This window comes from Culex quinquefasciatus, chromosome 2, assembly GCF_015732765.1.
Source record: "Culex quinquefasciatus strain JHB chromosome 2, VPISU_Cqui_1.0_pri_paternal, whole genome shotgun sequence".
Classification (NCBI taxonomy): domain Eukaryota; kingdom Metazoa; phylum Arthropoda; class Insecta; order Diptera; family Culicidae; genus Culex; species Culex quinquefasciatus.
The window spans coordinates 10,249,713-10,274,070 of record NC_051862.1 but is presented as its reverse complement, the minus strand read 5'-3'; the positions used below and the strand labels follow the sequence as shown (position 1 = coordinate 10,274,070).

At 35.4% G+C, this 24,358-nt stretch overlaps 4 protein-coding genes and 1 non-coding gene across 5 annotated transcripts in view; 3 read left to right on the top strand and 2 right to left on the bottom strand.

Annotated features, from left to right (window-relative positions):
• The window catches only part of LOC6042374 (transcription factor collier), a 75,864-nt gene extending 66,159 nt beyond the window's left edge, over positions 1–9,705 (top strand). Inside the window, exons 8-13 of the mRNA XM_038257492.1 lie at positions 336–513; positions 1,809–1,963; positions 2,174–2,300; positions 2,380–2,610; positions 2,679–2,858; positions 9,000–9,705. Coding sequence (XP_038113420.1) covers positions 336–513; positions 1,809–1,963; positions 2,174–2,300; positions 2,380–2,610; positions 2,679–2,858; positions 9,000–9,115 — 987 coding nt within the window. The 3' untranslated portion in view covers positions 9,116–9,705. The remainder of the gene's footprint in view (positions 1–335; positions 514–1,808; positions 1,964–2,173; positions 2,301–2,379; positions 2,611–2,678; positions 2,859–8,999) is intronic.
• A 2,569-nt stretch (positions 9,706–12,274) lies between these two features.
• Positions 12,275–12,346, top strand: Trnad-guc. Its single transcript has one exon. It is a non-coding gene; the product is annotated as a tRNA-Asp (tRNA).
• Positions 12,347–12,400: 54 nt separating this feature from the next.
• Positions 12,401–16,778, bottom strand: LOC119767837 (myoneurin-like). The gene is made up of 2 exons (XM_038257489.1): positions 16,632–16,778; positions 12,401–13,708 (listed from the first exon to the last, which is right to left on the bottom strand). Exons 1-2 carry the CDS (start codon positions 16,658–16,660, stop codon positions 12,670–12,672), a joined length of 1,068 nt encoding a protein of 355 aa, XP_038113417.1. The 5' UTR covers positions 16,661–16,778; the 3' UTR covers positions 12,401–12,669.
• A 126-nt stretch (positions 16,779–16,904) lies between these two features.
• On the top strand, positions 16,905–21,945 carry LOC6042375 (SET and MYND domain-containing protein 4). Its single transcript, XM_001851449.2, has 2 exons — positions 16,905–18,267; positions 21,323–21,945. Exons 1-2 carry the CDS (start codon positions 16,985–16,987, stop codon positions 21,606–21,608), a joined length of 1,569 nt encoding a protein of 522 aa, XP_001851501.2. The 5' UTR covers positions 16,905–16,984; the 3' UTR covers positions 21,609–21,945.
• Positions 21,657–22,899, bottom strand: LOC6042377 (probable cGMP 3',5'-cyclic phosphodiesterase subunit delta). Its single transcript, XM_001851450.2, has 3 exons — positions 22,769–22,899; positions 22,523–22,709; positions 21,657–22,388 (listed from the first exon to the last, which is right to left on the bottom strand). The coding sequence occupies exons 1-3, from the start codon at positions 22,819–22,821 to the stop codon at positions 22,173–22,175; spliced, it is 456 nt and encodes a 151-aa protein (XP_001851502.1). The 5' UTR covers positions 22,822–22,899; the 3' UTR covers positions 21,657–22,172.
• Positions 22,900–24,358: the final 1,459 nt, after the last annotated feature.

Genomic DNA, 24,358 nt, shown 5'->3' with positions numbered 1-24,358 from the left:
ATGGCAATAAATTCCTCCATCTTTGCTCCGTCTCACTCTCTTTGCGGACCAGACTCTACTCTTGTTTGTCTACCTTCTTCGGACCGATCGTTCGCTCGGTTGGTTTTACATGTAGACCATAAATTAAAAGCTTGTTTCTCCCACTCCACCAACACCAATGTCGTCGATTCTCCATCTTTTGGGTTCTTCTTTGCCGCGTCGTCCTCCTCCTCATTGAGCTCTGCTCTTAATCCACCGTCGATTCAATTAATTATATTCTTCTCTCTCTTTTCGCTCCTACTTTCTCAACCCCCTCCCAAACCCGCTTTCCCCCTACTCTTCCCCATATATTGCAGGTAGTGATAGCGACCCAGGTCTCGGTGGACGGCCCGCTGCTCGCCATCTCGGACAACATGTTCGTGCACAACAACAGCAAGCACGGCCGCCGGGCGAAACGGCTCGATCCCGAAGGTACGGGAAGTTCTCCGTTGGCAATCTCGGGCCATCCGCTGGCCCCGGACAGTACGTACGACGGTCGGTTTCAAAATTCACCCTTTTCTTTCTCTATACTTGCATTAGCGTTAAACTAGTAGCACTTTGATTTCGATTTTGGTTGACGTTTTGACAGTTGCTTACCTTCAGCGATGTAAACATTGGACGCAGCAAAGTTGACACTGCTAAAGGTAAGCAGCTGTCAAACGCAGGGTTGCTCAAACCAAATTCAACCAAAATCGCCCAAATCAAAACTGATTGTGTAGAAACAAATCAGCGGTGTGAGCGTGTGAGCTTTAGTTTTTTCTTTCTTTCTTTCTTGATTGGCCCAGAAACGAAGAGACCGCGGTTCCGGGCGGAAAAGCGGAGTATTTGTGTGGAAACTTTTCCGGTCGGAAGCGAAGCGTTTATCGTCGTTCGTACTATGGGAGATAGTAAGGAAGAAGAGTGGCGCGGCAGTCCCAGCAGACACATCGAGCAAATGGGTAGAGCACGAAAAAGAAGTTGCAAAAGCGAACGAGTGGGAGCTCATTAAAAAGATGTTGAATTGCAGGGATAAATCAAAAGTGCAATATTTGCACGCTGACTGCACTTGAAAAAGTCAATAGAGCGAATCGTTTTCTTGCAAATGATGTCTTTGTCGGTTGAATGGGCAAGTTTTTGAGATTAATCATCAATTTTCAATATTGAAATTGAACCAAAACTGCAAGCTAAATCTCTGATAAAGCGATTAATTCTAACACATCGCTAAATCTCTCAATTTCAAACCAAAAAATGTGCCAAAAGCAATTTTCTACCTTTTTCATCGCAATTCTCCAATTTAAAACTTCACATCGTCCCGCAAACGTATCGTGTGTTCTCACTCAATTAAATTTTCACCACAGGCGCGAGCGTGTCGTTCTACAAAACATTTCACGCCTGCATGTATGCATGAGGTAGAACTCTATCATACAACCGCGTTCTTCCGGTAGCATAGTTTGCGGCGTCATATCGCGGCGCCATCTCGCCGCGGTTAGCGGAATCAACACGTGGTTGAATTTTTAATTCGAATCAGTTTCAAGCGCGGAATTCCATTACAGTTTTTTATGCTACAAAATTGACTTTAAGGCACGTCCTCGTATTAAGTCCCCACTAATAGAGCCCTCAAATTGAGCGGTTCGTACGCTGTAGGTCTACGGCTCAATGACTCTCGATGTGTCTGGTGCTGCTGTTGCTGCGGTCGTAGCTATGATTCCTATAATCGGATTATGTCAACCATCACCGCAGGAAGCTCGAAGCAGAAAATAAATCCTTGTTCCGTTTTTTGTCTGACTTTGGTTCTGGTTCTGGTTTTGCAGGCATCTATCCCCCGCTACCCATGGCAACGCCCTGCATCAAGGCGATCTCGCCGAGCGAAGGCTGGACCACGGGCGGCGCGCAGGTCATCATCGTCGGCGACAACTTCTTCGACGGGCTACAGGTGGTCTTCGGGACGATGCTGGTGTGGAGTGAGGTAAGGCTATTGCTAGTTCAATTTCAGTTCAATTCCTACGTTTGACAGTTGCTTACCTTTAACATTGTAAACATTGATGCCGCAAAGTTGACACTGCTAAATCTGTCAAACGCGGGGTTAAACTAAATGCTACCAACATTTTACAAATTTGTTTTTTTTAAAGAAGATTTCCCTGGAATTTCTAACCCATTTTCCTTTCCGTCATTACAGTTGATAACATCGCACGCGATACGGGTCCAAACGCCGCCGCGGCACATACCCGGCGTGGTCGAGGTCACGCTGTCTTACAAGAGCAAACAGTTCTGCAAGGGATCGCCGGGCCGGTTTGTCTATGTCTGTAAGTTCCACACGTCCAAGTTTCTCCCAGTAAACTTCCCGAAACTCGGCCAGATTTTGACCGCTTCTTCCCTCCACAGCTCTAAGTGAACCCACCATCGACTACGGTTTCCAGCGACTCCAGAAGCTAATCCCGCGACATCCGGGCGATCCGGACAAGCTCCCGAAGGAGATCATCCTGAAGCGGGCCGCCGACCTGGCCGAGGCGCTCTACTCGATGCCCCGATCGCCGAACGGTTCCTCCGGCTTCAACTCGTACAGTGGCCAGCTGGCGGTCAGCGTCCAGGACGGCACGGGCCAGTGGGCGGAAGGTACTAATAACACAACAAATTTTGACGAAATTGACCGAACTAACATTAACTTTTAATTTAAAAATCAGCCGACGAGTACACCCGGGCCCAAAGTAGCAGCGTGAGTCCCCGGGGAGGGTACTGCAGCAGTGCGTCGACGCCGCACTCGTCCGGCGGTGGGTCGTACGGCAGCAGCAACGGGTACGCGACCGCGTCCAACATGAGCGGGCTCACGTCCTCGCCGGCCAGTGTCTTCAACTCTTCGTCGAGTGAGTAGCAAGTTTATAAATGTTTAACATTTTGGAAAAATCTATGTGTTAATATTTGTCATATTTGTGGGATTTTGCCAAAATTAAAAAAAAAAGTTTTTTGAAGATTCAATGTCCAACACGCATCGCAATTTTTTTTAAACATTCATCAATTAATCACAGATTATCATTTCAAGTTCAATTCTTGACTTTTTTTTGATAAGGTCCTATAAACAAATGTAAACATTGAGTGTATCCCTTTCACACCTTATGTCAAAGTCCATCGGAGTAAGCGGGATACACTCAATGTTTACATTTGTTTATAGGACCTTATCAAAAAAACCCGATTTAATCCCACCTGGGGTGAGATAGAGCCTTTCTTACTAAAGAATATAACAATGGTAGAACTTTTTCAATTCATAACATCGACTTTGTTTATTTATAACGTCAGCACAAAAGAAAGTCTTATGATGAAAGCAAAGTATTATAAATGATATGATTTCCAAAAGAAATAAAAAACGCAATTTTCACCAAAAGAATTAATTCAATCGTACAATATGCTTGTACGTTTGTAATCAAACAAGCGTTTATGACAAACGCGACCATAGCAAGCTTCCCATGCGCCAGTGACAATGCACACCGCGGTTTTGGTTTTTTAGCTTCGGTGAACCGCGTGTGCCGCACGGTGCAGGGAAGCTAGCCTAAGAAGCTTCTAAGAAAGTGACAGAGTCAGAGATAGCTATTTTCAACAACCGCACCACTACACACTCAATCGCGAGAACCTTAGGTAGAAAGCCATTGGCGTCGCCAGCATTGAAAACATTGAAAACGATATAAACGATGAAAGCTTGGAAAGCTCCTATTGGAATCCAATGAACCCTGTTAGATAAACTTACGACAAATGAAGTATACATTTAGGCGTTTTTAGGAGCGCACGGGAAACAAATTGATTGTAGCCGGATGAATGTCCTATGTCACAAAAGTTTTTAAATAAACATTGGACAGATATGTAAAAACGGACAGGGCAAAAGAAACCGAAAAGCTACGATATCTTACATGTTGTAGAAAACATCGGTAGACAAGCTACTACAAACGAGTATAAGTCGAGCCAGCAAATATATGCGCCAGCATTCTCGCGCCAGTATTCGAAGCTCAACTTGACAACTTGTCGACATGGCGACGAAGCGTCGAAAATCGATGCAGTGTGATTTTTTGACGATTTTTCCGTTTAAAATTCATGCAGAATCGACATATTTACGAAGATGAAAATGACGTCCTGGCTTAAAGTAAAACCTATACCTTTCTTTAGTAAGAAAGGCAAAAAGTAAATCGTTCTAAAAATTGATTGCCGATCGATGTCGAATTTGTTTCAGATGCTCACTCATGGTCTGTACTATGAATGTAGCAAGAAATTTTGAATAAAATCAGAAATGAAAAATGTTGGCGAAGGTCACCAGGTGGGCTTTTACCTTTTTTTAGGGATTTTTTTTCTTTTGGTAGGTTAATCAAACGGCTCTAACTCCAGAACCAGATTATGGATCTGGATGAAAATTTGGGAGGTTGTAGAACTCGAAAAATGCAATTTTTGAGATAAATAAAAAATATGAAAATGAAAAAAAATTACCATATTTTCATTTGAAAACTGTGTATTTTGTTGAAAAGTCTGGCCGCATCCGAAAACAGATGGATATTTCGAAATTTGCGTGGCAACTCGCCCAGGTTCAGCACACTAGCTTTCATCTGCACTCAGAAGAATCGAAATCGGATTTATGGGAGCTGAGAACGGCGCGACACAAAATTTTGCAAAATTTTACCACATACGAACATCACTTGACCTCCACGGAATTTATTTTCTCAAAATTCGAGGATTCGAGATAGACGAGTTCTGTCAAGGTGAATCGATAGAGCGTCGAAAATCGATGCAGTGTGATTTTTTGACGATTTTTCCGTTTAAAATTCATGCAGAATCGACATATTTACGAAGATGAAAATGACGTCCTGGCTTAAAGTAAAACCTATACCTTTCTTTAGTAAGAAAGGCAAAAAGTCAAGAATTCAATATCAATAACTGCTATTTTTTTCATGTAAGACTTTGGCTTCCTGAAGATTTTCCAATCAACAAAATTTGGTTTGGTTAATTTTCGGCCAAAAAATAGTGTGGACTTATTATTATTTTTACATACTAAAAATTTTACTACACTACTTAAAATTTTTATGAAAAACGTTCCCGATCATTTGAAACCCATATTGCAAAAAATAAAATTTTACGTACTTTTGAAAATTAGTCCGAAAAATCAGGGGACAAAAAAATATTTTTCCGAAAAACTTTAAAATTTCCATGAAAATATTTCTGCATTGATAATCATATTTAGCATGTTTGGGCTCTTTTAAAAATGTCTTGAATTTTTATGAAGTTTCGATTTTATGTTTCACATAAAATAAAATTTTCGTCAATACTTAGGCCGTTGCAAATATTTTTTGAAGTTTATGACCCTCGTCGCAAAAAAAAATATAAAAATTGAAATTACAAACCTAGGTTTTAACATTTGGATGAAAAAAGTGTTTTAAAATGCATTTTACAGGCATACAGTTGCTTTCCAATCATTAGTTTTGAAAATATCGAGATATTGACGGATTTTGTTTTCGCAAAAAAAAAACATTTCATGGGACTGTACAATGGTATTTCATGAAAATTTAAAATGTTTTCAAAGAAGTTCAAACATGCTAAATATGATTATAAAGGCGGGAAAATGCATTTTAACTGGTTTTCAGTTGATTAAACTTTAATTTTCATTAAAATTTTGAAGCTTTTCGAAAAAAAAAATTTTTGCCCTCTGATTATTCAGGCCAACTTTGAAGGGGGGCGACATAAACTTTGAAAAATATTTGCAACGGCCTTAGATATTTTTGTAACTAATGATGGCAAAACAACTGGACAGGTGTATAATGCATTTTAAAACACTTTTTTTCATTAAAATGATGAAACCATGGCTCGTAATTTCAATTTTTTACTTTTTTATTTTTTTGTCCCCCCTCGACATGGGTCAGAGTCGAGGCACATAAACTTCAAAAAATATTTGCAACGGCCTAAATTTGAGAATGTAAATGTAAGAACTATTACTATTGAATTGTTTAAAAAACTCCCGATCATTTGATACTCACATTGAAATAAGTAAAATGTAGAGGTTTTTTTTTTTTTCGAAAAACAAACAGTTTCTAAACGGACATTTCAAAAAAATATTATTTTAGAAAGATATGAAAAATTACAATTACTCGATACTCATAGTGCAAAAAAATACTTTTCCGAAAATTCGTAGTTTTGTCACGTCTTTTTTAATATTTTTAAAAAAGAATTATTGCTATCGAAATGTTTGAAAAACTCTCAATCATTTGATACCTATGATCAAAAATACGTAGTTTTGTGAAAATTTAGAGTATTTAAGAAAAGAATATAATTATTTTCAAAAGGTATGCAAAATAACGATCATTTCATACTCATATTGGTTAACCATAATATTTTGCACTTAATCGTAGTTTTGTGAAAATTTGGACTATTTTCAAAAAAAGAATTATTACTATCGAAATGTATGAAAAACTCTCACCCATTGAATAAAGAAATAATTAAACTGCTGAATATTTTTTCAAATATTCGTAGTTTCTGTAAAATTTGAGTATTTTCAAAAAAATAAGTATTTCTTTCAAAAAGTATGAAAAATCCCGATCATTGGATAAAAAAAAATAACTTTAGTACTTTTTTCGAAAAAAATCGTAGTTTTGTGAAAATACAGATTGTTAAAAAATATCATTATTACCATCGAAATTTATGCAAAACTCCCAATCATTTGATACCCATATTGCAAAAACAAAAATTTTGCGTATTTTTTCAAAAATACGTAGTTTTTTGAAAATTTAAAGTATGAAAAAAAAAGAATTATTATTTTCGGAAGGTATGAAAATCACTATCAAGTAAACCCATATTGCATAAACTAAAAAAAATTATTTATTTTGAAATTTTGTAGTTTTTTTTTGACAATTTTGAATATTTTTAGCAAAAGAATCTTTATAATTGAATTGTATGGAAAACTCTCAATCATTTGATACTCATATTTAAATAATAAAAATGCCTGGTAATTTTTCAAGAATACGTAGTTTTGTACTATTATCGAAAAACGTACTTTTATGAAAATTTCAGTATAAAAAAAAGTAATACTTTTCAAATGAATAAAAAAAATCCAAAATATTTGATACTCGCAATAACTACTTTTAAAATAAAATTTGAATTCTGCGACCCCATTTTATTCAAATTTGAATGGTTTATTGCCTTGAAAATTACCAAACGTATTTTCTCAATAATTCTCAGAAAAATAACTCTAGAAAAATACATGAAAATTTTTTTTTTCTTGGTTAAACTAACAGAAGTTTGATTTTGCCATAACTCTGTTAATTTTTTAGGGTATTTTCCAAATTACTTTGATGCTTTCGAAATTTGAAATTTAGGGTTTTTGTCTGTATCTTTCTTATTTGCTGATCGGTTTGGTGTCTTTAGCAAGTTCTATGTTTTGACCAGGAATATTCACACAAAAAGTTACAATTTAAGAATATTTCCCAAATTTTTATAGAACTATTTTTCACACATCCCAGTTTTTAAAGAATTTTTCCCCTTTTGAATTCATGGCCTTATTTTCTAAAAGACCTTTCCTAGGTATTTTTTAAAATATTTCTTTTCAAATTAAAGCAAATGTCTATTGAGTACACCTTTGAATAATAAAATAAGGGCTTAGAAAATTCTCAACAAATTCTTTACTATTCTTTAAAATTGTTTATCTGACCTTTAATCGGGGCATCCATAAACCACGTGAACACTTTAGCGAGGGCTGGTTGGCGATTGTCCACGCTCCATACCAAAACATTTTTTTGTATATTCCATTGTCTATCAGGGGAGGAACGAGGAGGGGATTGAGATTTCCAAAAAAAATCGTTTATAGATGGCCCCTTACAGACTTTTCAAATTAATTAACCCTCGTGATTTTTTTAATAATAACATCAGAAGATAACCAAACTGTATTTTTAGAATTATAAAACTACAACTAACATTTGGAAATGGCTAAATTCATAAATCTTAAATTTAGTGGAAACATAAATGAGGTTGCGCTAAGTTTATTTTTTGAAGCGTTTGATTTCATTTATATAATTTTAATTAATTTCCGATAGTTTTTTAGTAGTCCTTCTTTTTAAAAAACCCTTTATAGTATCCAATTTATTCACTATGATTATAGTATTATCATTATTGAAAGGACTTCAGAACTATTAATTTATGAAAAAAAATACAAAACTTATTATTCCTAAAACATTATTTGTCTTTAAAACTCAAGTTTGTTCAACATTCTGTTATATTAAAGACAAGGTCAAGATATGTTTTTCTTTAATTTCGTTTTTCACAAATTATGTTAGTGATGATAACATACAGCGGAAAAAATCCAGTGATGCGTGCTTCAATGTAATCTTTAGTTTTTTTTTAAATCCCACAAATAAAACCATAAGTGCTCGTACTTAACCTAGTAATCGATTAACACATGCAATACTAACACTAAAGATTGGTAAAAAAAACAGATCTTCAACGAACCCAGTCGCCACAGATCGATTCTTCGAAATTTCAAAACTTCCCTCACTTTCGGACCATTTCTATCAAACCAATTAAATTCTCAAAATTCAAAACTATCCCGTAACTTTAAATCGATGAACACGCTGTCGTTAGTACTGCATGTGGCCGTCGACATTTTTCCCTTAAATGTGTTTGTGTGTGTGTGTCGTTTCGTGTCGTTCATCGCTCTAAAATACCCACCTTTTCTCTATCCCCTCAACGTACACCACCACCAGTCACTTCGTCGGCCAACCTGTGGCACTCGCAGCTGGTTCCGTCGCACGCCGGGTACACGGCCGCGGCCGCTGCCGCCGCCACCGGTTCCCACCAGTTCTGGCACGCCTCGTCCACGGCGTCCTCTGTAGCGACTGCGGTTTAAGCTTAGAAAATAGTTTGAGGAAGCCCAATCTTTACTGTTAGTATTTTTATTTTAAATTTGAAAATTACAGATAATGAGAAATTCTACAAATCATTTATTTGAACAATTTAATAAACTTCTTTTTATCAATTTTGATTTTCAGGAATCAACGGACTAATGAGTGGAGGCAGTGGTTTCAGTCCGTACTCTATGACCACCTGCGGGTCCCAGGGCTACACCCCAAGTCCGCTGGCGGCGGCCACCACGACGTCCAAGTAAAGCAAGAGAGGAAAAAGAACACCCCGACCCCAGATTGTTTGTTGTTTGTTAGAATCTTTCCCCATCCTCGAGAAAAAAAAGTCCGTTCCTTGTTCCTGTACATTAACATCGCAAAAAAAAGCACACATTTTTCCTTCCCCTAATAAGCTCATCTATTTATTTAAACATTTATTTTGTGTTCTAAGTGCAATAAAAAAATCACAACCCTTTGCAGTTAAAAAAAATGACTGTAAATTGTACACTTTGTAAAAAGCAAATAAAAAAGTTATCAAAAAATTAATTGTAAGATGCTTGGTAGTTAAAAATTTTGGGAATTTTTCCAACCAAAAAATCAACGAAATAACGTAAAAAAAAAAACATAGTAAAATACATATCCTGCTAAACACAGAAAGAAAACAACCAACTTAAAAAAACGAACATTTCATCAGTCATATCTACATGTGTCAGTAATCAAATTTATTACAAGAATAGTTATTGCAAAAAATCAGCATCAATAAACAAAAGAGAAGGAGAGCGAGAGAAAACATTCATTCTAAAAAAACACGCAGCAAAATTTGTATACGAACTCTCCTTTACACATCCAACTACGCTCATTTGACTATTTTTCTCAGTTAGAATTGCCAAAATAGAAAATCGAATCTCAACTTAAAATTCACCTTCCATTTGACCCCCTCCTCTCTTGAACCAGTGAACGAAATGATCTCTTTTTGTATAAAGAAACGAAAACAAATCTGCAATGGTACTTAGTTTTACGCTGTAAGAAACAAATATATATTTTGATTAGTACAAATTTATCCGCTCTAGCGTTTTATTATGTAGAGAAGCCAGTTTAGTTTTGTGTCCACTACTCACACCAGCCACCACCCCACTCTCAGTCTGCTCGAACAAAAAAAAAACGAGAATTAAAAGTAACAAGTCGCAAAGCAAACGAAAATTAATTAAATTAAAAACAAATCAATTACTGTTAAATAGTTTCAATTTTTGCAACAAAAAGGAAAAAGTAACCAGTAAGAGACGAAATTTGAAGAGGTTTAAAAAAAATGCATCACAGTAAAAGCAGCAAAGCAACAATGCTCTTATTTATATATACACAAACACACACACACGCGCAGAAAAGAAAAGTCACACTTGCTAAAGAAAAAAAAAACATAGGAAATTTAATCAATTACGAAATCAAAATCGAAGCAAATATCACGAACAGAAACAAACACGTACATAAGAAAAAAACATTTTTTGTCCGACGTGGAACAGCAGAAGTTGAGTATATCAAAAAAGATAGAGAGACAAACGAAGGTGAAATGATGATGAAATTAAACATATTGGTGTGAAAATTAAGAACTCTCTTTGTTTCATTTGAATCGAACATATCCGAATGCCGAAAACCGTTTTTCATCAAATAAATCAGAAACGGGTTCGTTGCCTCGTTAACGTTGAAGTCTCCCGCGATTGAATCTCTTCTGCGAGCAGGACGCAGCCCGTTTGGCATGGCAGCCTCAAAGCAGGCCGTTCTCGCGTGCACGTGCTGAACATTTTTGCACTTCGATTACATAGCGCTTAGAATTTCAAGTACATTTAGGGAATTTTTGAAATAAAACTTTAAAAACGATTTCAAAAGGAATTCAAGAAACAGTATATATTTTCTTAACTTTTTGGCACCAATATTTTGAAAATGTATTGGAAAAGCTTGTAAAATGTAAGAACTTAATTATGTCAAGTTTATTTTATATAGTTATAAAATGTCTGTTAAATCGTTATCGTAATTATGGAATGATTTTTTTTAACAATTTCGGTTAGCTTTTTGAAGAATAATTTTCTGTTGACTGGGCTTATATTTTCATTAAAAATTTTGATGTTTTTAGATTTTTTTTCCTGATTTTTTGGGCTGATATTGAATGTGGGGCGACATAAACTTGAAATCAAAAATTGATTTTTAAGATTTTTATTTAAGTTTATATCACTAAAAGTTTAATTCCGAAATACGATTTTTTCATTTTCGTTTTTTTGTTTTTTTTTTTAACATGTTCTGAACCAACGTGCATGATGGTGCAAAATCTGGTTTAGAAGATATGAATTTTACAAAAAAATCGTGGTTTTTGGAAAATATCGAAAACAAATGACAAATAAAATATTATAAGGGTAATTCTCTACCAACTCACACGAAATCGGGAAAAGTTGCCCCGACCCCTCTTCGATTTGCGTGAAACTTTGTCCTAAGGGGTAACTTTTGTCCCTGATCACGAATCCGAGGTCCGTTTTCAGATATCTCGTGACGGAGGGGCGGTACGACCCCTTCCATTTTTGCACATGCGAAAAAAGAGGTGTTTTTCAATAATTTGCAGCCTGAAACGGTGATGAGATAGAAATTTGGTGTCAAAGGGACTTTTGTGTAAAATTAGACGCCCGATTTGATGGCGTACTCAGAATTCCGAAAAAACGTATTTTTCATTGAAAAAAACACTAAAAAAGTTTCAAAAATTCTCCCATTTTCCGTTACTTGACTGTAAAATTTTTTGGAACATGTCATTTTATGGGAAATTTAATGTACTTTTCGAATCTACATTGTCCCAGAAGGGTCATTTTTTCATTTAGAACAAAACATTTCATTTTAAAATTTCGTGTTTTTTCTAACTTTGCAGGGTTATTTTTTAGAGTGTAACAATGTTCCACAAAGTTGTAGAGCAGACAATTACAAAAAATTTGATATATAGACATAAGGGGTTTGCTTATAAAAATCACGAGTTATCGCGATTTTACGAAAAAAAGTTTTGAAAAAGTTACTTTTTGCGTTTCTCTTTGTTTCGTCGTCCGTGTCTGTCGCGGGTGACCATGAATGGCCATGATCGATGACGACCAACTTTTTCAAAACTTTTTTTCGTTGCAAATATTTTTCAAAGTTTATGTCGATAATCTTTTTAAGCATGTTTGTGCTCGTAACAATAGATTGAATTGATCGAGAGTCGAGAGAAATAAATTTCAAAAAATACTGGCAACGGCCTAATTTTTTGTCGAAACACCTTAACATTGTACAAGATCTTCAAACAAGAAAAAACCCAAAATGAAAAAAAACTAAACCTGCATGCACGCAAAAAACAATTCTGAGCAACTTTCCAATAGCAAGCCACATTAACAAAACCGTCATATCGAACATTTATTAACAAGTCCTCGATAGTATAGTGGTCAGTATCCCCGCCTGTCACGCGGGAGACCGGGGTTCGATTCCCCGTCGGGGAGTGAAGTTTTTTTTTCGTTGCGCATTCTACTTTAATAAAAACTACGTTGTTTTTATTGTACAATCAGGGTTTTCATTTATTTGGTTTACACTAGGTTTTACGAATTTCAAACATGAGAAAACTTTTCCGCTGTGATAGCACAATTTGGTTTATAATTCACTTTCTTTCCTGAGTAAACTTTTTTTTCTTAATCTGTGATTGCTTACGGCTACAATTGGTGCTAGAAATAATCATCGTTTGTAAAATTCACACACGCAAAACACACAAACATTTAAACGATTTTTGAAACTCGATGGCCACCGGAAGAGTTCCCCACGTTGCTGCTCACGCCTGTTCAAGCTGCCCTCGGTGGCTCTTGTTTATGTGGACGTTCAGGTTGCTGCGCTGAGTGAACGACTTTGGACACTGCTCACACTGATAGGGACGCTGGCCGGTGTGGGTATTGATGTGTAATTTAAGGTTGAAACTCTGCGCGAACGCCTTTGCGCAGTATGGGCAGGTGTGCTTCTTATCGGCAACGGGCCGTGGCGAGGCCGTCTCAACGGGGGCGTGTTTGGTCTTGAGATGCAGCACCATTTGGTCCATCGTGGAGAAGGCGCGGTCGCAGGCGTTGCACTTGAACGGACGTTGCGGATCGTGGGACGCCTTCATGTGGTAGTTGAGGTTGCTTTTCTGGGCGAACGAGCGCTGGCAGAGGTTGCAGGTGTACGGTTTGTAGCCGGTGTGGGTGTTGATGTGTGCCTTTAGGTTGCCTGACTGGCTGAAGTACTTTTCGCAATGGGGACACTTCCAGTGCTTCTTGTCTTTGATGTAAACGACCAGCGATTTCAGATCGATGTCCATCGGGGGCGTCAGCGTGTAATTCTTAACGGGTTGTTTCCTATCGTCATTCGGCGGACTGCTTCCGTTCGATGGTACCGCGCTAATCTTGAAAGCGCTTTCGTCAAGTTCTTCCTCGACATCTTTCCACCCATCTTCCTCGATCTTAATACTATCGGTCAGCTCCGCAGAACCATCTTCCGGCTCAGGCATCTCCTGCTCCTCCTCGCCGTCATCGTCGTCGTCGCTGTGCAGGCCGAAAATGTCCGGCACCACCTCGATCGTCTCCATCGAGTCCAGCTTGCTCTGGAAGATTTCCTCGCAGCGAAGGCACTGGTCGCGGAACTTGGCCAGATCCTCCAGCAGCAGGCGGCAGCGCACGCAAATCGACGACGCGATCCCGTTGGCCGGGGCCATCTGAATCGAGGTACATTCCAGGATGCGCTGGACGAGCCGGTTGCCGGTGTCGGTGAAGAACAGATCGTCCAGTCTGCCCTCGGTGCTGAGACAGAGCCGGCAAATCGAGTGAACGCTCGAGAGATCGCTGTTGAAAGGATTAGTAAAGTTTACATTATCATACATTTATGTAAGCAGTAATTTTTCTGTCATAATATTTGTAACGCTTACACGAGGTCATGTCACAAGGGAAAATTTGTTTTTAACTTTTAAAAAAGTTGTTTAAAAATTTAGGCCATGAGCAAAATGAACAGAATAATGACAGGGTGACCACTCAAATCCCATTTTCGAATTCCCGACTTTTCCAGAATTTAAAATAGTAGGCATTTCTTACACAAAGAATGGTTGCAAATCAAAAACTCTGGAGTTTTTTTTTTAAAAAAAAAAGGTCCAATAAACCAAATTTTCAGTTTTTGCTTTTTGGGTGTTTTTTAATACCCCTGACTCAAGGCGGTTTCAAAAACACCCAAAAAGCAAAAACTAGAAATTTGGTTTATTGGGCCTTCTAAAAAAAAACTCCAGAACTGTCTATAAAATGTCGATTTTCATCGAACAACTTTATAAACATAGAAAAAGAAGCTTCTTGACAATGACATTAAAAATAGAATTTTAACAACAATAAAAAAAATATTCTTAAAAGCACTCATAATTTTGATTTATAGAGAAACCATAAAAATCGGTCTTTAAAAGTAATTATTATAAAAAGTAATTATTACTTAGCATAAAATTGCATGTTTCATCTATTATCATAAAAAATCTTTGCTTGCTAGCTTTATTATTAACACGATAAAAGTTATAAATTTTTAATAAAACAAAATATCTTCAAATTCTTAAAAATAAACCTGTTTTCAAATAGTATTTTTTTTTCAATTTTATTGATGAAACAAGTTGTCAGTATTTTCATGTTTTCATTTATTTTTTCTATGCAAAAACCAGTATTCTTATTAATTAACATGCTTCATATCTCATTAAAAGCGAAATTTTAGAAGAGGCAAATTTTATAAACATATTTGTAAAATCCTAAATCAAAGTTTCTTGAATTTATTTTGTCATTTTTGCACATTTTTATTTATTTTTTTAAAGTAAAAAAATGTTCAATTTTTAAGAGGAAATAAATGGGCCAAACTCAAGTTGGAATCGTTTTTCAAATATTTGAACAATGTGACAAAATGAAACAGAATCACAAATTCCCGACTTATTCCCGATTTTTTTGCGGATTCCCGACTTTCCCGATGTCCCGACGTGAGTGGCCACCCTGTGCTGGTTTTTTTAAGCTATCCTAAGATACAAGCTAATGTGAAATTTTTTAAATAAAAAACTTTGAAAAATATTTGAAACAAATGAACAATTGAAATATTCAGAATTTAAAAAGTATAGCTATTTTAAAAAATAAATTTAGGAATTCCTAAGCTTATAAAAAAATATGTTTTGTCCTTAAATCTTATAAAAAATCTTTTGATTTAAAAAATTAAACTTTTAATTATTCAAATAATTAAACTAACTTTTAAATAAGTTTTGAAGGTTTTTTTTAAATAAATATTTAAAATTCTTTTAAAATTTTATGGTATTTATTATGTATTTGTTGCTTTTTAAATTTCTATTTTTTTAATTTGTAAATATTTTGATTTTTTTATTTTTTTTTTTTTTTGACTCGTCTGAAAATCTAATTTGTTGTTTGTCAGTCTTCAGAAATTCAAAAATTTTAAATATCAAAAAAAATTAAGTGTTCAAAAAATTTAAACGTATAAATTATAACAAAAAAACAAATTGTATTTTTTTTTCTTGGTCAGAGTCGATTGAGAATTATGGTTCGAGCCTCGGCTCGGTTCTGGCTAGAATTCGAGCCAAATCGACTCGAGGCTGAAGTTTTTGTTTAATATTTATACTTTTGTTGATTTTTTTGTTTTAAATAATAATTTTTTAAGTTTGAAGGGAAAAAAATAATTTTAGAATTCTATTTTTTTTATCATCTGTGTTTTTAATTTTTATTAAGATTGATTTTTATTAATTCGTTGAATTTATTTTTGATTTTCTTAAATTTTGTTGAGTTTTTTATTTTTTTTCTATTTCATTTTAAATATATTATTATATTGAACATGTTGATTTTGTTTTTCTGACTTCTTAGATTTTTTTTCTTGTTGGTATTCAGAGATTGAAAAATTTAAAAAATCACAGTACTAAATTCAAACAGAAAAAAATTAAGAATTCAAATATTTACAAAATAATATATTAAAAAATTCATAAAATCATAAATTTTCAATTTTTTTTATTTAAAATTAAAAAAAAAACATTTAAAAAATAACAAACCGTGGTTTCAACAGTTGGATGAAAAAAATATTTTAAGATAGCAGTCCAGTAGTTCTTTATCCGTGAAAAATCCAAATATTTTTGAACGAGTCCAAACATGCTAAAATGGTAATTGACGCAAGAAACTTCATTTATATTTTTTTAACTGATTGCATGTCCATTGAAATTTTTAAGTTTAAAAAAAATATATATTTTTGCCCCTGATTTTGGGTCGATTTTTAAGGGGGAGGAGAGAAAAGTATTTACAACGGCCTAATTTGATTTGAAAAAAATTCCAGGAAAAAAAATTTGGTCTCCGGAGAGTTTCTGCCTGTTTCGGCAAAAAAAAACTAACAAGTTATCGTACCCAATAAATCAACAAATTACAAATTAAAAAAAAAACTGGGAATTTGAAAATCGAAAATTGGTGTTCATCCTACTTTAGATACTTGAGAAGCACGTCCCGAGATGGGAAAAGGCGTTTTATCTAAGACAAAGTTCTTCATCAAAAACCATTCGGAAGCCGCAATTTAGATTTTCATGCAATCGGGTATTATACTAGAGAAACAACTACTTTTTAAGAACAGTTACTGTCAAATCCGTTAATTAGAACTTTTATAACCTCAAGCGTTGAATGAATGAAGGCTTGTCAATGAAGCCAAGCGTCTGTTTTGGGTCGAAAATTTTGAGAAGTTTTTGGAAACGTAGTAAAGCACGATACTTACAGATTTTGCCGTAGCAGTTCGTAATTCATGTCGGTGATTTAAAGTATTACTGAAAATTTACAACTTTGTTTTAATTATTAGCTAAAATTGACTAAAAACCAAGCAGCATTTTTCTCCAAACAAACGAAACAAGATGAATGAGGAAAGCTTCTAAGTTTTTGAAGAATTTGACAGCACCATCAAAACGTCAAAATGGTAAACATTGATTTTACCGAACGAAAAAGCGCATCCCTGCTGCGAGCACACATTCAAAGTTGAGGGACAACCCAGTGAAACCGGCAGAATTTGTTTTGGAAACAACGTTCCGATTTTCACGTTTTTACAGAAAAGGTGCCGTGTGTTTTCCCCTTAAAATGATTCGCCCGGAAGTGGTCCAGCAGCTCTCGTGCCCCTCGTTCGGACTGGCCACCTCGTGGATCATCTCACGGAAGGCGGTTCCGGCCGATTCGCTTGGCGAAGCGTTTTCCCTTCTTAAACGAGAAGTTTGGCCGTTCCCGAAGACCCTGTCCCGTAAGGACTCAACGGTGGCCAAGGCGAAACGGGAACAGGCTAATGAGACATACCGGAAGACGCCGTTGGAGCTGGGCAAGATATTGGGACTGTACAATGAGGCCATCTGCTGGGCGCCGGAAGGTTCGGAGGAACTTGCAATGGGGTACGGAAACCGGTCGGCGATCTTTTTCAACGGAAAGCAGTACCGGCGATGTTTGGCCAACATTGAGCTTGCCAAGGGTAGTAACTATCCGAAGGACAAGCTGGTTAAGTTGTTAGAGCGCGAGAAGAAGTGTCTGAATCTTTTGGAGCATGAACCAAAGTTGAACGTTAAAGAAGACAAGTTGTTCCTGGAGGTAACCGAGACTTCCCATTCGGGTCGTGGACTAACAGCAAAGATGGACTTTCTTGTGGGAGAAATCGTCCTGCACGAAAAACCCACACTGGTGGTCATCGAACCGGAAGTGACCTTCACCAGATGTAACCATTGTGGCCAACGGAACGAGTACGACCTGATTCCGTGCAAGACTTGCACCGCGGCCATGTATTGTTCCGAACAGTGCAGAAAGGAGGCCTTCACCAAGTACCACCGATTCGAGTGTGAAATCATCGAAGATCTGAAGAACCTGTTCAAAGGACCCAAAACAACCCGGATGTTCCAGCTTACGCTGCGACTCTTCTGGATGGTTGTCGCGGACTTGATCGCAGATCGTGATCAGTTCCTCAAGCGTTACGCTGATCTATCCGCGTATCGAAAACCACAACAAGTTGACGAATCAACCCTCCACCTTCACATCCTGGCCGACAACCTTCCAGACATGTCCGCGGACCAAACCGGCAAAGGTGTGACCCAGTTCCTAACCGCTTTAACGTACAAACTGGCTGTGGAAGAGAACGACTCCGTCCCGAGAGAACTCGTCAACGAGCATCAGGACCTGCTGCTGGAAGTTCTGTACCGATTGGCCCTGCAGGCGCGCCTCGTTTGTGACCAGAGTCCCGCGGACATCAGCTGCCTGTATCCGTTGTTCCGGATGGTGAACCATTCGTGTGCGCCGAACGCGGAGCGGGTTTTGAACGGCGAGAGGTCGATGCTGGTGGCGAAGCGGCCGATTAGAGCGGGCGAGCAGGTGCTGGTGTGCTATTTGTGAGTATTTAAGAATTTTAACTTGTTATAAGGGCACAAGATATCAAATATCAATGATTGACCCATTATTCCATATTTAAAGTATCTAGCTATTTCTTCAAAATTATGATATGGAAAACCCTATGTCCGCATATCAAAACTTTACGTAGTCCTACACCATTCCGGTTATGTCAGTGACATAACTACTTTGACTTTTGTATGCATTTTTCGGATATCTTTGGATGCCTGCCCTCTCACCTTGACATACATGAGAAAAAATCGAAAATTTTAAAATTCTAGCTCCAAAAATTCAAAAACAAAAAATACGAAAATTTTAAAAGAAATCAAAATAAAAAAAATAAAATTTCTAAAAGCTTGAGAAATATTTTTCGGTTTTTTTTATTTTTTTTTTAAATCGTTATTTTCTTGTTTTTTTGTATTTTTTCTATTTTTATAACATTTTGAATTAAAAAAAAGCAAGTTTCTAAACTTTTTGTAATTTTTAATTTTTTTTCAATTTTAGTTTACATTGTTTTATGATTTTCGCTGTTTTTATTATTTTTGAAAATTTGTTTGAAGTTTACATTTTATTTATTTTTTTATTTTGTTAAATTCTTTGAATTTAATTATTTTTATTAATTATTATTTTTATTTTTTCTAAATGTTATTTTTTTTCTTTATTTTTTTATGTTCTTGATTGTTGTTTTTTATTTTTTTTTTATTTGTACCTGTGATTTTTCTATTTGCTTATTTTGTTTTTGATTTTTCTTTTTTTGCCTTCAATTCTTCTTTTTTGAGGTGGCAATCATGAACAAATATTCAGACATAAAAAACAAAAATTAAATTCAGAAACTTCAAAATTAAAGATTGAAACATTCAAAAGAAATTTTAGTTTTGATTTTTTTTTTCTATTGTGGATTTTTTTAATGTTTAAAATTTTTTGATTTCTAAATTTTAGAAATGTTTAAATTTTACATTTGTTTTGACATTATTTATTTTATTGAATTCTTTGGATTTTATCATTTTAAGTTTTTATTTTTTTTTAATATTTTGTTTTTTAAATATTTTTTATTTCCTTCAATTTTTTTGATCGTGGTTTGCATTAATGAACAAAAATTCAGACAATCATAAAACATTTCAAAATAATCGTGTTTTAAACTTTTCTTTTGTCAAGTCGATGGCCATAAATATAAAAAAATTGCAAGGGCCTGAAGATAATTAAGGATCATTAAAAAAATCGATTATGTATTAGAATTTGAGAATATATTTTTTATGGTGATTTTTTTATATATTTTTTTCTTAATTAAATTAATTTTATGAATTTTTTTTTCATTTTTCATGTTTTTTTTATTTAAAAAAAACTAAGTCATTTGATTTTTTGGAACTTTTTGATTTTTTTATTCTCAAAATTGATTTATATTCTAAGACATGCAAAAATTAAAAAAAATTAAGTCCGATTTTTAAAAAAAGAACATTAAAGTATTTTTTCAAAACTTTAAAGATTTAGAAATTGAACAGTTTGAAAATATTAAAAATAAAAAATAAATATAAATTTAAAAAAATAAAATTTTGTTTTGTTACTTTTTTTTTCTGGGATTTTTTTTTCAAATGTTTGTTATTTCCGTACAAACAAAAATCTGAACCTGTTGATATCTTTTCATTTTTATATTTTTATATTGATTTTTTTTACTCAGACATTCAAAAAAACTAAAAATTAATAATTCAGAAATTCAATAACATAAACAAATCTAAACTATACAAATCTAAAATATAGAATTTAAAAAAAAATAAATTTAGATTTTAACACCCTGAAATTCAAAATTTTGGCTAATTTAAAACTCATATTTTTTATTCTAAAATTTTAAACTTCTACAATTTAAAAGTTCTACAACTGAAATAAATAAGTTCAGATTTGAAATTTTAATGTTTTTAAATTAAAACTGTAGAAATCCCAAATAAAAAAAATAAACATTTTATTATTTTCTAAATTTGTTGAATTAAAAAAATCAGAAATTTTACATCCAATGTTTTATTAATGTTTTTGACCTTTTCAGTAAATTTTTAATTTAGGTATTTTTTTAAGTTTTGTGTATTTTTTTATTTATTCTTTTTTGTTATTGTTGGTCTTATTTTTTTTTGCTGTTAAAGTAGGGTATATGGCCCTATTTTGGACCTACTATGCAAAGCGTCAACACATTTCGCATGGTTCTCAAGAACGGTCTAACTAATTTAACCTATTAGAAATGGTTTCGTGCGGTCTATTCGTGACTCTTTTTAAGAACATTTGACAGTTCGGTTTCAAGCTAAGTGGGATAACCAAGTACGGGCAGTATTAATTTTTTTAAATATTTGTTATGTTTTGAATAAAAAAACATTTTGAAATATTTTTTTTAATATTCGAAAATTTTAAGTTTTTTGAATCAAAAATTTTTTTAGGTTTTGAATTTTTCAAATTTTTAAATTTTTAAATTCAATTGTTTTGGAATTTTATAAAAAAAATGTATTTTATTTTTGAAATGGGTGTGCTTAATAAATTTTGAAAATTCTCGAAGATTTTTTTAAAACTTTCTAATCATAAAATTTTGGCATTTTTATTTTTCAAGTTTCTTAAATTAAATTTTAAACAACGCAATCAAGAAATAAAAGCTTAAATTCTAAGCTTTTTTTTCTTGATTTGGGATATTTTTAGGTATACATTGTTGAATTGAGGAAATGTTTAAAAAAATTAATTTCGAATTTTAGAATTGAAAAATTTAATAAATTTAGAATTTTAAAATTTTAGCATTCTCTTATTTTGGAGTTCTAGAATTTTAAATTTCAGAAATTTAAAATTAAAAAACCATGTTTTTGATTATTTTTTTCATGTTAATTGATTTTGTGTACTCTTTTAAATTTTAAATAATTATAAATTTGAATTTTCCCTGCATCATTCCATTTGACGCGGGAGATATCTGGCAACAAACCGGGTAGCTAAGTGAAATCCCGATGAACTGGGAAAAAGTTTGCTAACGCTGTGGAGACACCCTCAGTCGTATTCAAAATTTAATGAAATTAAAAAATCCCCATTTCTTTCCAGCCCCAATGGAACCACGGACTCCGTTCCCAGGGACAAACGTCGCGCCCAACTACAACGCGAATTCAGGTTCGACTGCCAGTGTCTGGGCTGTTCGCTGGACTATCCGCTGCTAAACGCGATGGACGACCACGCCGAACTTCGCACCGAACTCGAGCAGATCCAATCGGAGGCGGATTCCGGCAAGCGGCTGCGACTACTGGCAAACTTCCTGCAACGCCACGACGACCAACACCCGCGGAAGGAACTGTCGGAGGCTTGGCAATTGTTTCGCGATATTAAGATTTAGGGTGTTTGTTTTTTGGATTGTTTTAGAGGGGTTGTAAAATGCGTTTGATTTTTTTTTCGAGTTCAAAACATCGACCTTGTTGTTGTTCTACGAAACTCTCACTTCAAACCTTACTCACAAAAATTGATTATTTTTTCTTCTATCTGTTTTTTTTACACAATCAATACTAAAATTAGTAATTAAAAAAAACTTATAAAGTAGCTTAATTATAGAACGCGAAAAATGCGTGGTGCTGCTCTCAGGTGCGTGTCCGAAAACGAAACTATTCCCGGCCAACGAAGAAACTAATCGAAGATTGCTCCTGACGACGTCAATAAATGCTTGTTTGGTTTGTCCATCTTCGTGTGGCAATTATCAATTTAGACCAGACTGAATGTTTAGTGTTTGTGTGTGTTGTTTCAAGTGCATGCACGCAAAGCTTTTCTAGAACAGCGCGCAAACATGTTTTTATGACCTATTTGTTTAGAGTTATACTTTTAATGAGGACATCCCTGGGATTGTGTTGTCCCCAAAACTGCGGGACTAGAGCCAAATTTCGTCTTCTTCCTCCCCCTGCGCTGGTCCTTAGATGTAGTACAACCTTACCACGGATTTACTAATCAGCGTCTCCCCGTCGAAGAAGCTCGTCTCGATGGTCACATTTCCGTTTAGGACCTTGGCCGGCATCATCTGCGACTCGGGCGCGGCCTCGATCGTCGATTGCCACGTATTCGTGGTGTTTGGGCTGACCCAGCCCATCTCGAAGAACCACTCCTCCATGATCCGACCCTTGAACAGGACCTGCGTTGAAGTGAACAAGACACAAAGCCATTAGCACCCTCTTAAAAACCCCCGTCCAATGAGCCAATCAATAACCCAAGCTAATTGGCCTCGCGTGACTACGTTGGCCTTCCCCCTTCCCCGCCGCCTCCCACCTTCTGGTCCAGCCGAAAGTTCTCCATCGCTTCCACCGTGCTAAAGTTGATCTCCCGCGAGACGGCCCGCAAATCCAGAATCTTGATGGGGACGCGCGCCTCGTGCTCCACGTCCGGACAGGAAAAGTCCTTGTTCTCCTGCCACAGAATCTTGCCGGTGTCGGCGTCCCGTAGGATGAGCCAGTTTCTGAAAGCAAAACAATCAAAGTTTAGAGGCAAGCAAAAAACAAATTTCCAAACACTCACATTTGAAAGCCCTCGCGGATCTTTTCACTTTTGGCCACGTCGTCGGTTCCCATGATAGTTGGATACTACAAATTGGCAGCCAATCAAGCTGGATTGCTCGTTTGATTTGGAGCCGAATGAAATTGCTGCGGCAGCTGTTCTGGATTTGGGTTGTTTTCTGTTTGAGTTTTTTTTGCTGCTTCTGACAGCTAGACCATAGTTGGTCCATCACGCAACTGTCGGCTGTGTCGGAATGTTGTTGCTGTTTCGCACGACAAATTTGGATGACACAGATTTGTGTAAAATTCTACACTGTGCGCACAAAAACGGGAATTACACGGAATCGCCGTTGTAAACGCCGTTTACCCAAAAGTGATAACCCAGTCACGACGTTCTAGTAGGATTCTAGCAGAGTTCTTACAGAGCTGGATAATCTGCCAGAATCCTGCTAGAACGAACCTACACAGAAATGAGTATTGGGGGTATCTGTCAGATTTGAGTGATTTAAACTCAGGATTCGACGAAAACTAAGAATTATTCACTCAGATTTGATTTGGTCTGGTCATTTTGCCATTTTGATCATTAAGGTAATTTTGACCTTTTTGGTCATTTTGGTCCTTTTGACAATTTTGATCATTTTGGCCATTTTGATCATGTTACCCATTTTGATCATTTTGACCTTTTTGATCATTTTGGTCATTTTGGTCATTTTGGCCATTTTGATCATATTGCCCATTTTGGTCATTTTGGCCATTTTGATCATTTTGGTAATTTTGATCATATTGGCCATTTTGGTCATATTGACCATTTTGATCATTTTGGTCAATTTCGTCATTTTGGCCATTTTGATCATATTGCCCATTTTGATCATTTTGGTAATTTTGGTCATTTTGGCAATTTTGATCATATTGGCCATTTTGGTCATATTGGCCATTTTGATCATTTTGATCATTTTGGTCAATTTCGTCATTTTGGTCAATTTGGTCAATTTGGTCAATTTGGTCATTTTGGTCAATTTGGTCATTTTGATCATTTTGATCATATTGCCGATTTTGATCATATTGGTCGTTTTGACCATTTTGTTCATTTTCGCCATTTTGTTACTTTTGATCATTTTGGTCGTTTTGACCTTTTTGATCATTTTGGCCATTTTGATTATTTTGGCATTTTGATCATATTGGCCATTTTGATCATTTTGGCCATTTTGATCATATTGGCCATTTTGATAATTTTGGTCATTTTGACTATTTTGATAATTTTGGTCATTTTGGCCATTTTGATCATATTGGCCATTTTGGTCAAGTTGGCCGTTTTGTTCATTTTGGTCAATTTCGTCATTTTGATCAATTTGGTCATTTTGGTCATCTTGATCAATTTGGTCATTTTGATCATTTTGATCATATTGCCGATTTTGAGCATTTTGGTCATTTTGATAATTTTAATCAATTTTGTTATTATCGCGGGCGTTAATAATTAGAGTTCACGCGCGGTGATACGACCGCAAGATAATGGTCGCATGACAGCCGCATGACAACCGCAGAACAAATTTTTGGCTGTTGTCAAAGGTTGCCTTGAGTTTTCAGCTGACTTTTTGGAAAATATTCAAAACAA

Excerpts from the sequence above, each read along its gene's own strand:
- LOC119767837 (XM_038257489.1), bottom strand. The coding sequence starts at position 16,660 with ATGAATTACGAACTGCTACGGCAAAATCT. Across the intron at positions 13,709-16,631 it reads GAACTGCTACGGCAAAATCT|CGATCTCTCGAGCGTTCACT; the intron begins GTAAGTATCGTG and ends TCCTTTCAACAG.
- LOC6042375 (XM_001851449.2), top strand. The coding sequence starts at position 16,985 with ATGATTCGCCCGGAAGTGGTCCAGCAGCTCTCGTGCCCCTCGTTCGGA. Across the intron at positions 18,268-21,322 it reads CAGGTGCTGGTGTGCTATTT|CCCCAATGGAACCACGGACT; the intron begins GTGAGTATTTAA and ends ATTTCTTTCCAG.
- LOC6042377 (XM_001851450.2), bottom strand. The coding sequence starts at position 22,821 with ATGGGAACCGACGACGTGGCCAAAAGTGAAAAGATCCGCGAGGGCTTT. Across the intron at positions 22,710-22,768 it reads ATCCGCGAGGGCTTTCAAAT|AAACTGGCTCATCCTACGGG; the intron begins GTGAGTGTTTGG and ends TTTTGCTTTCAG. Across the intron at positions 22,389-22,522 it reads ACTTTCGGCTGGACCAGAAG|GTCCTGTTCAAGGGTCGGAT; the intron begins GTGGGAGGCGGC and ends ACTTCAACGCAG.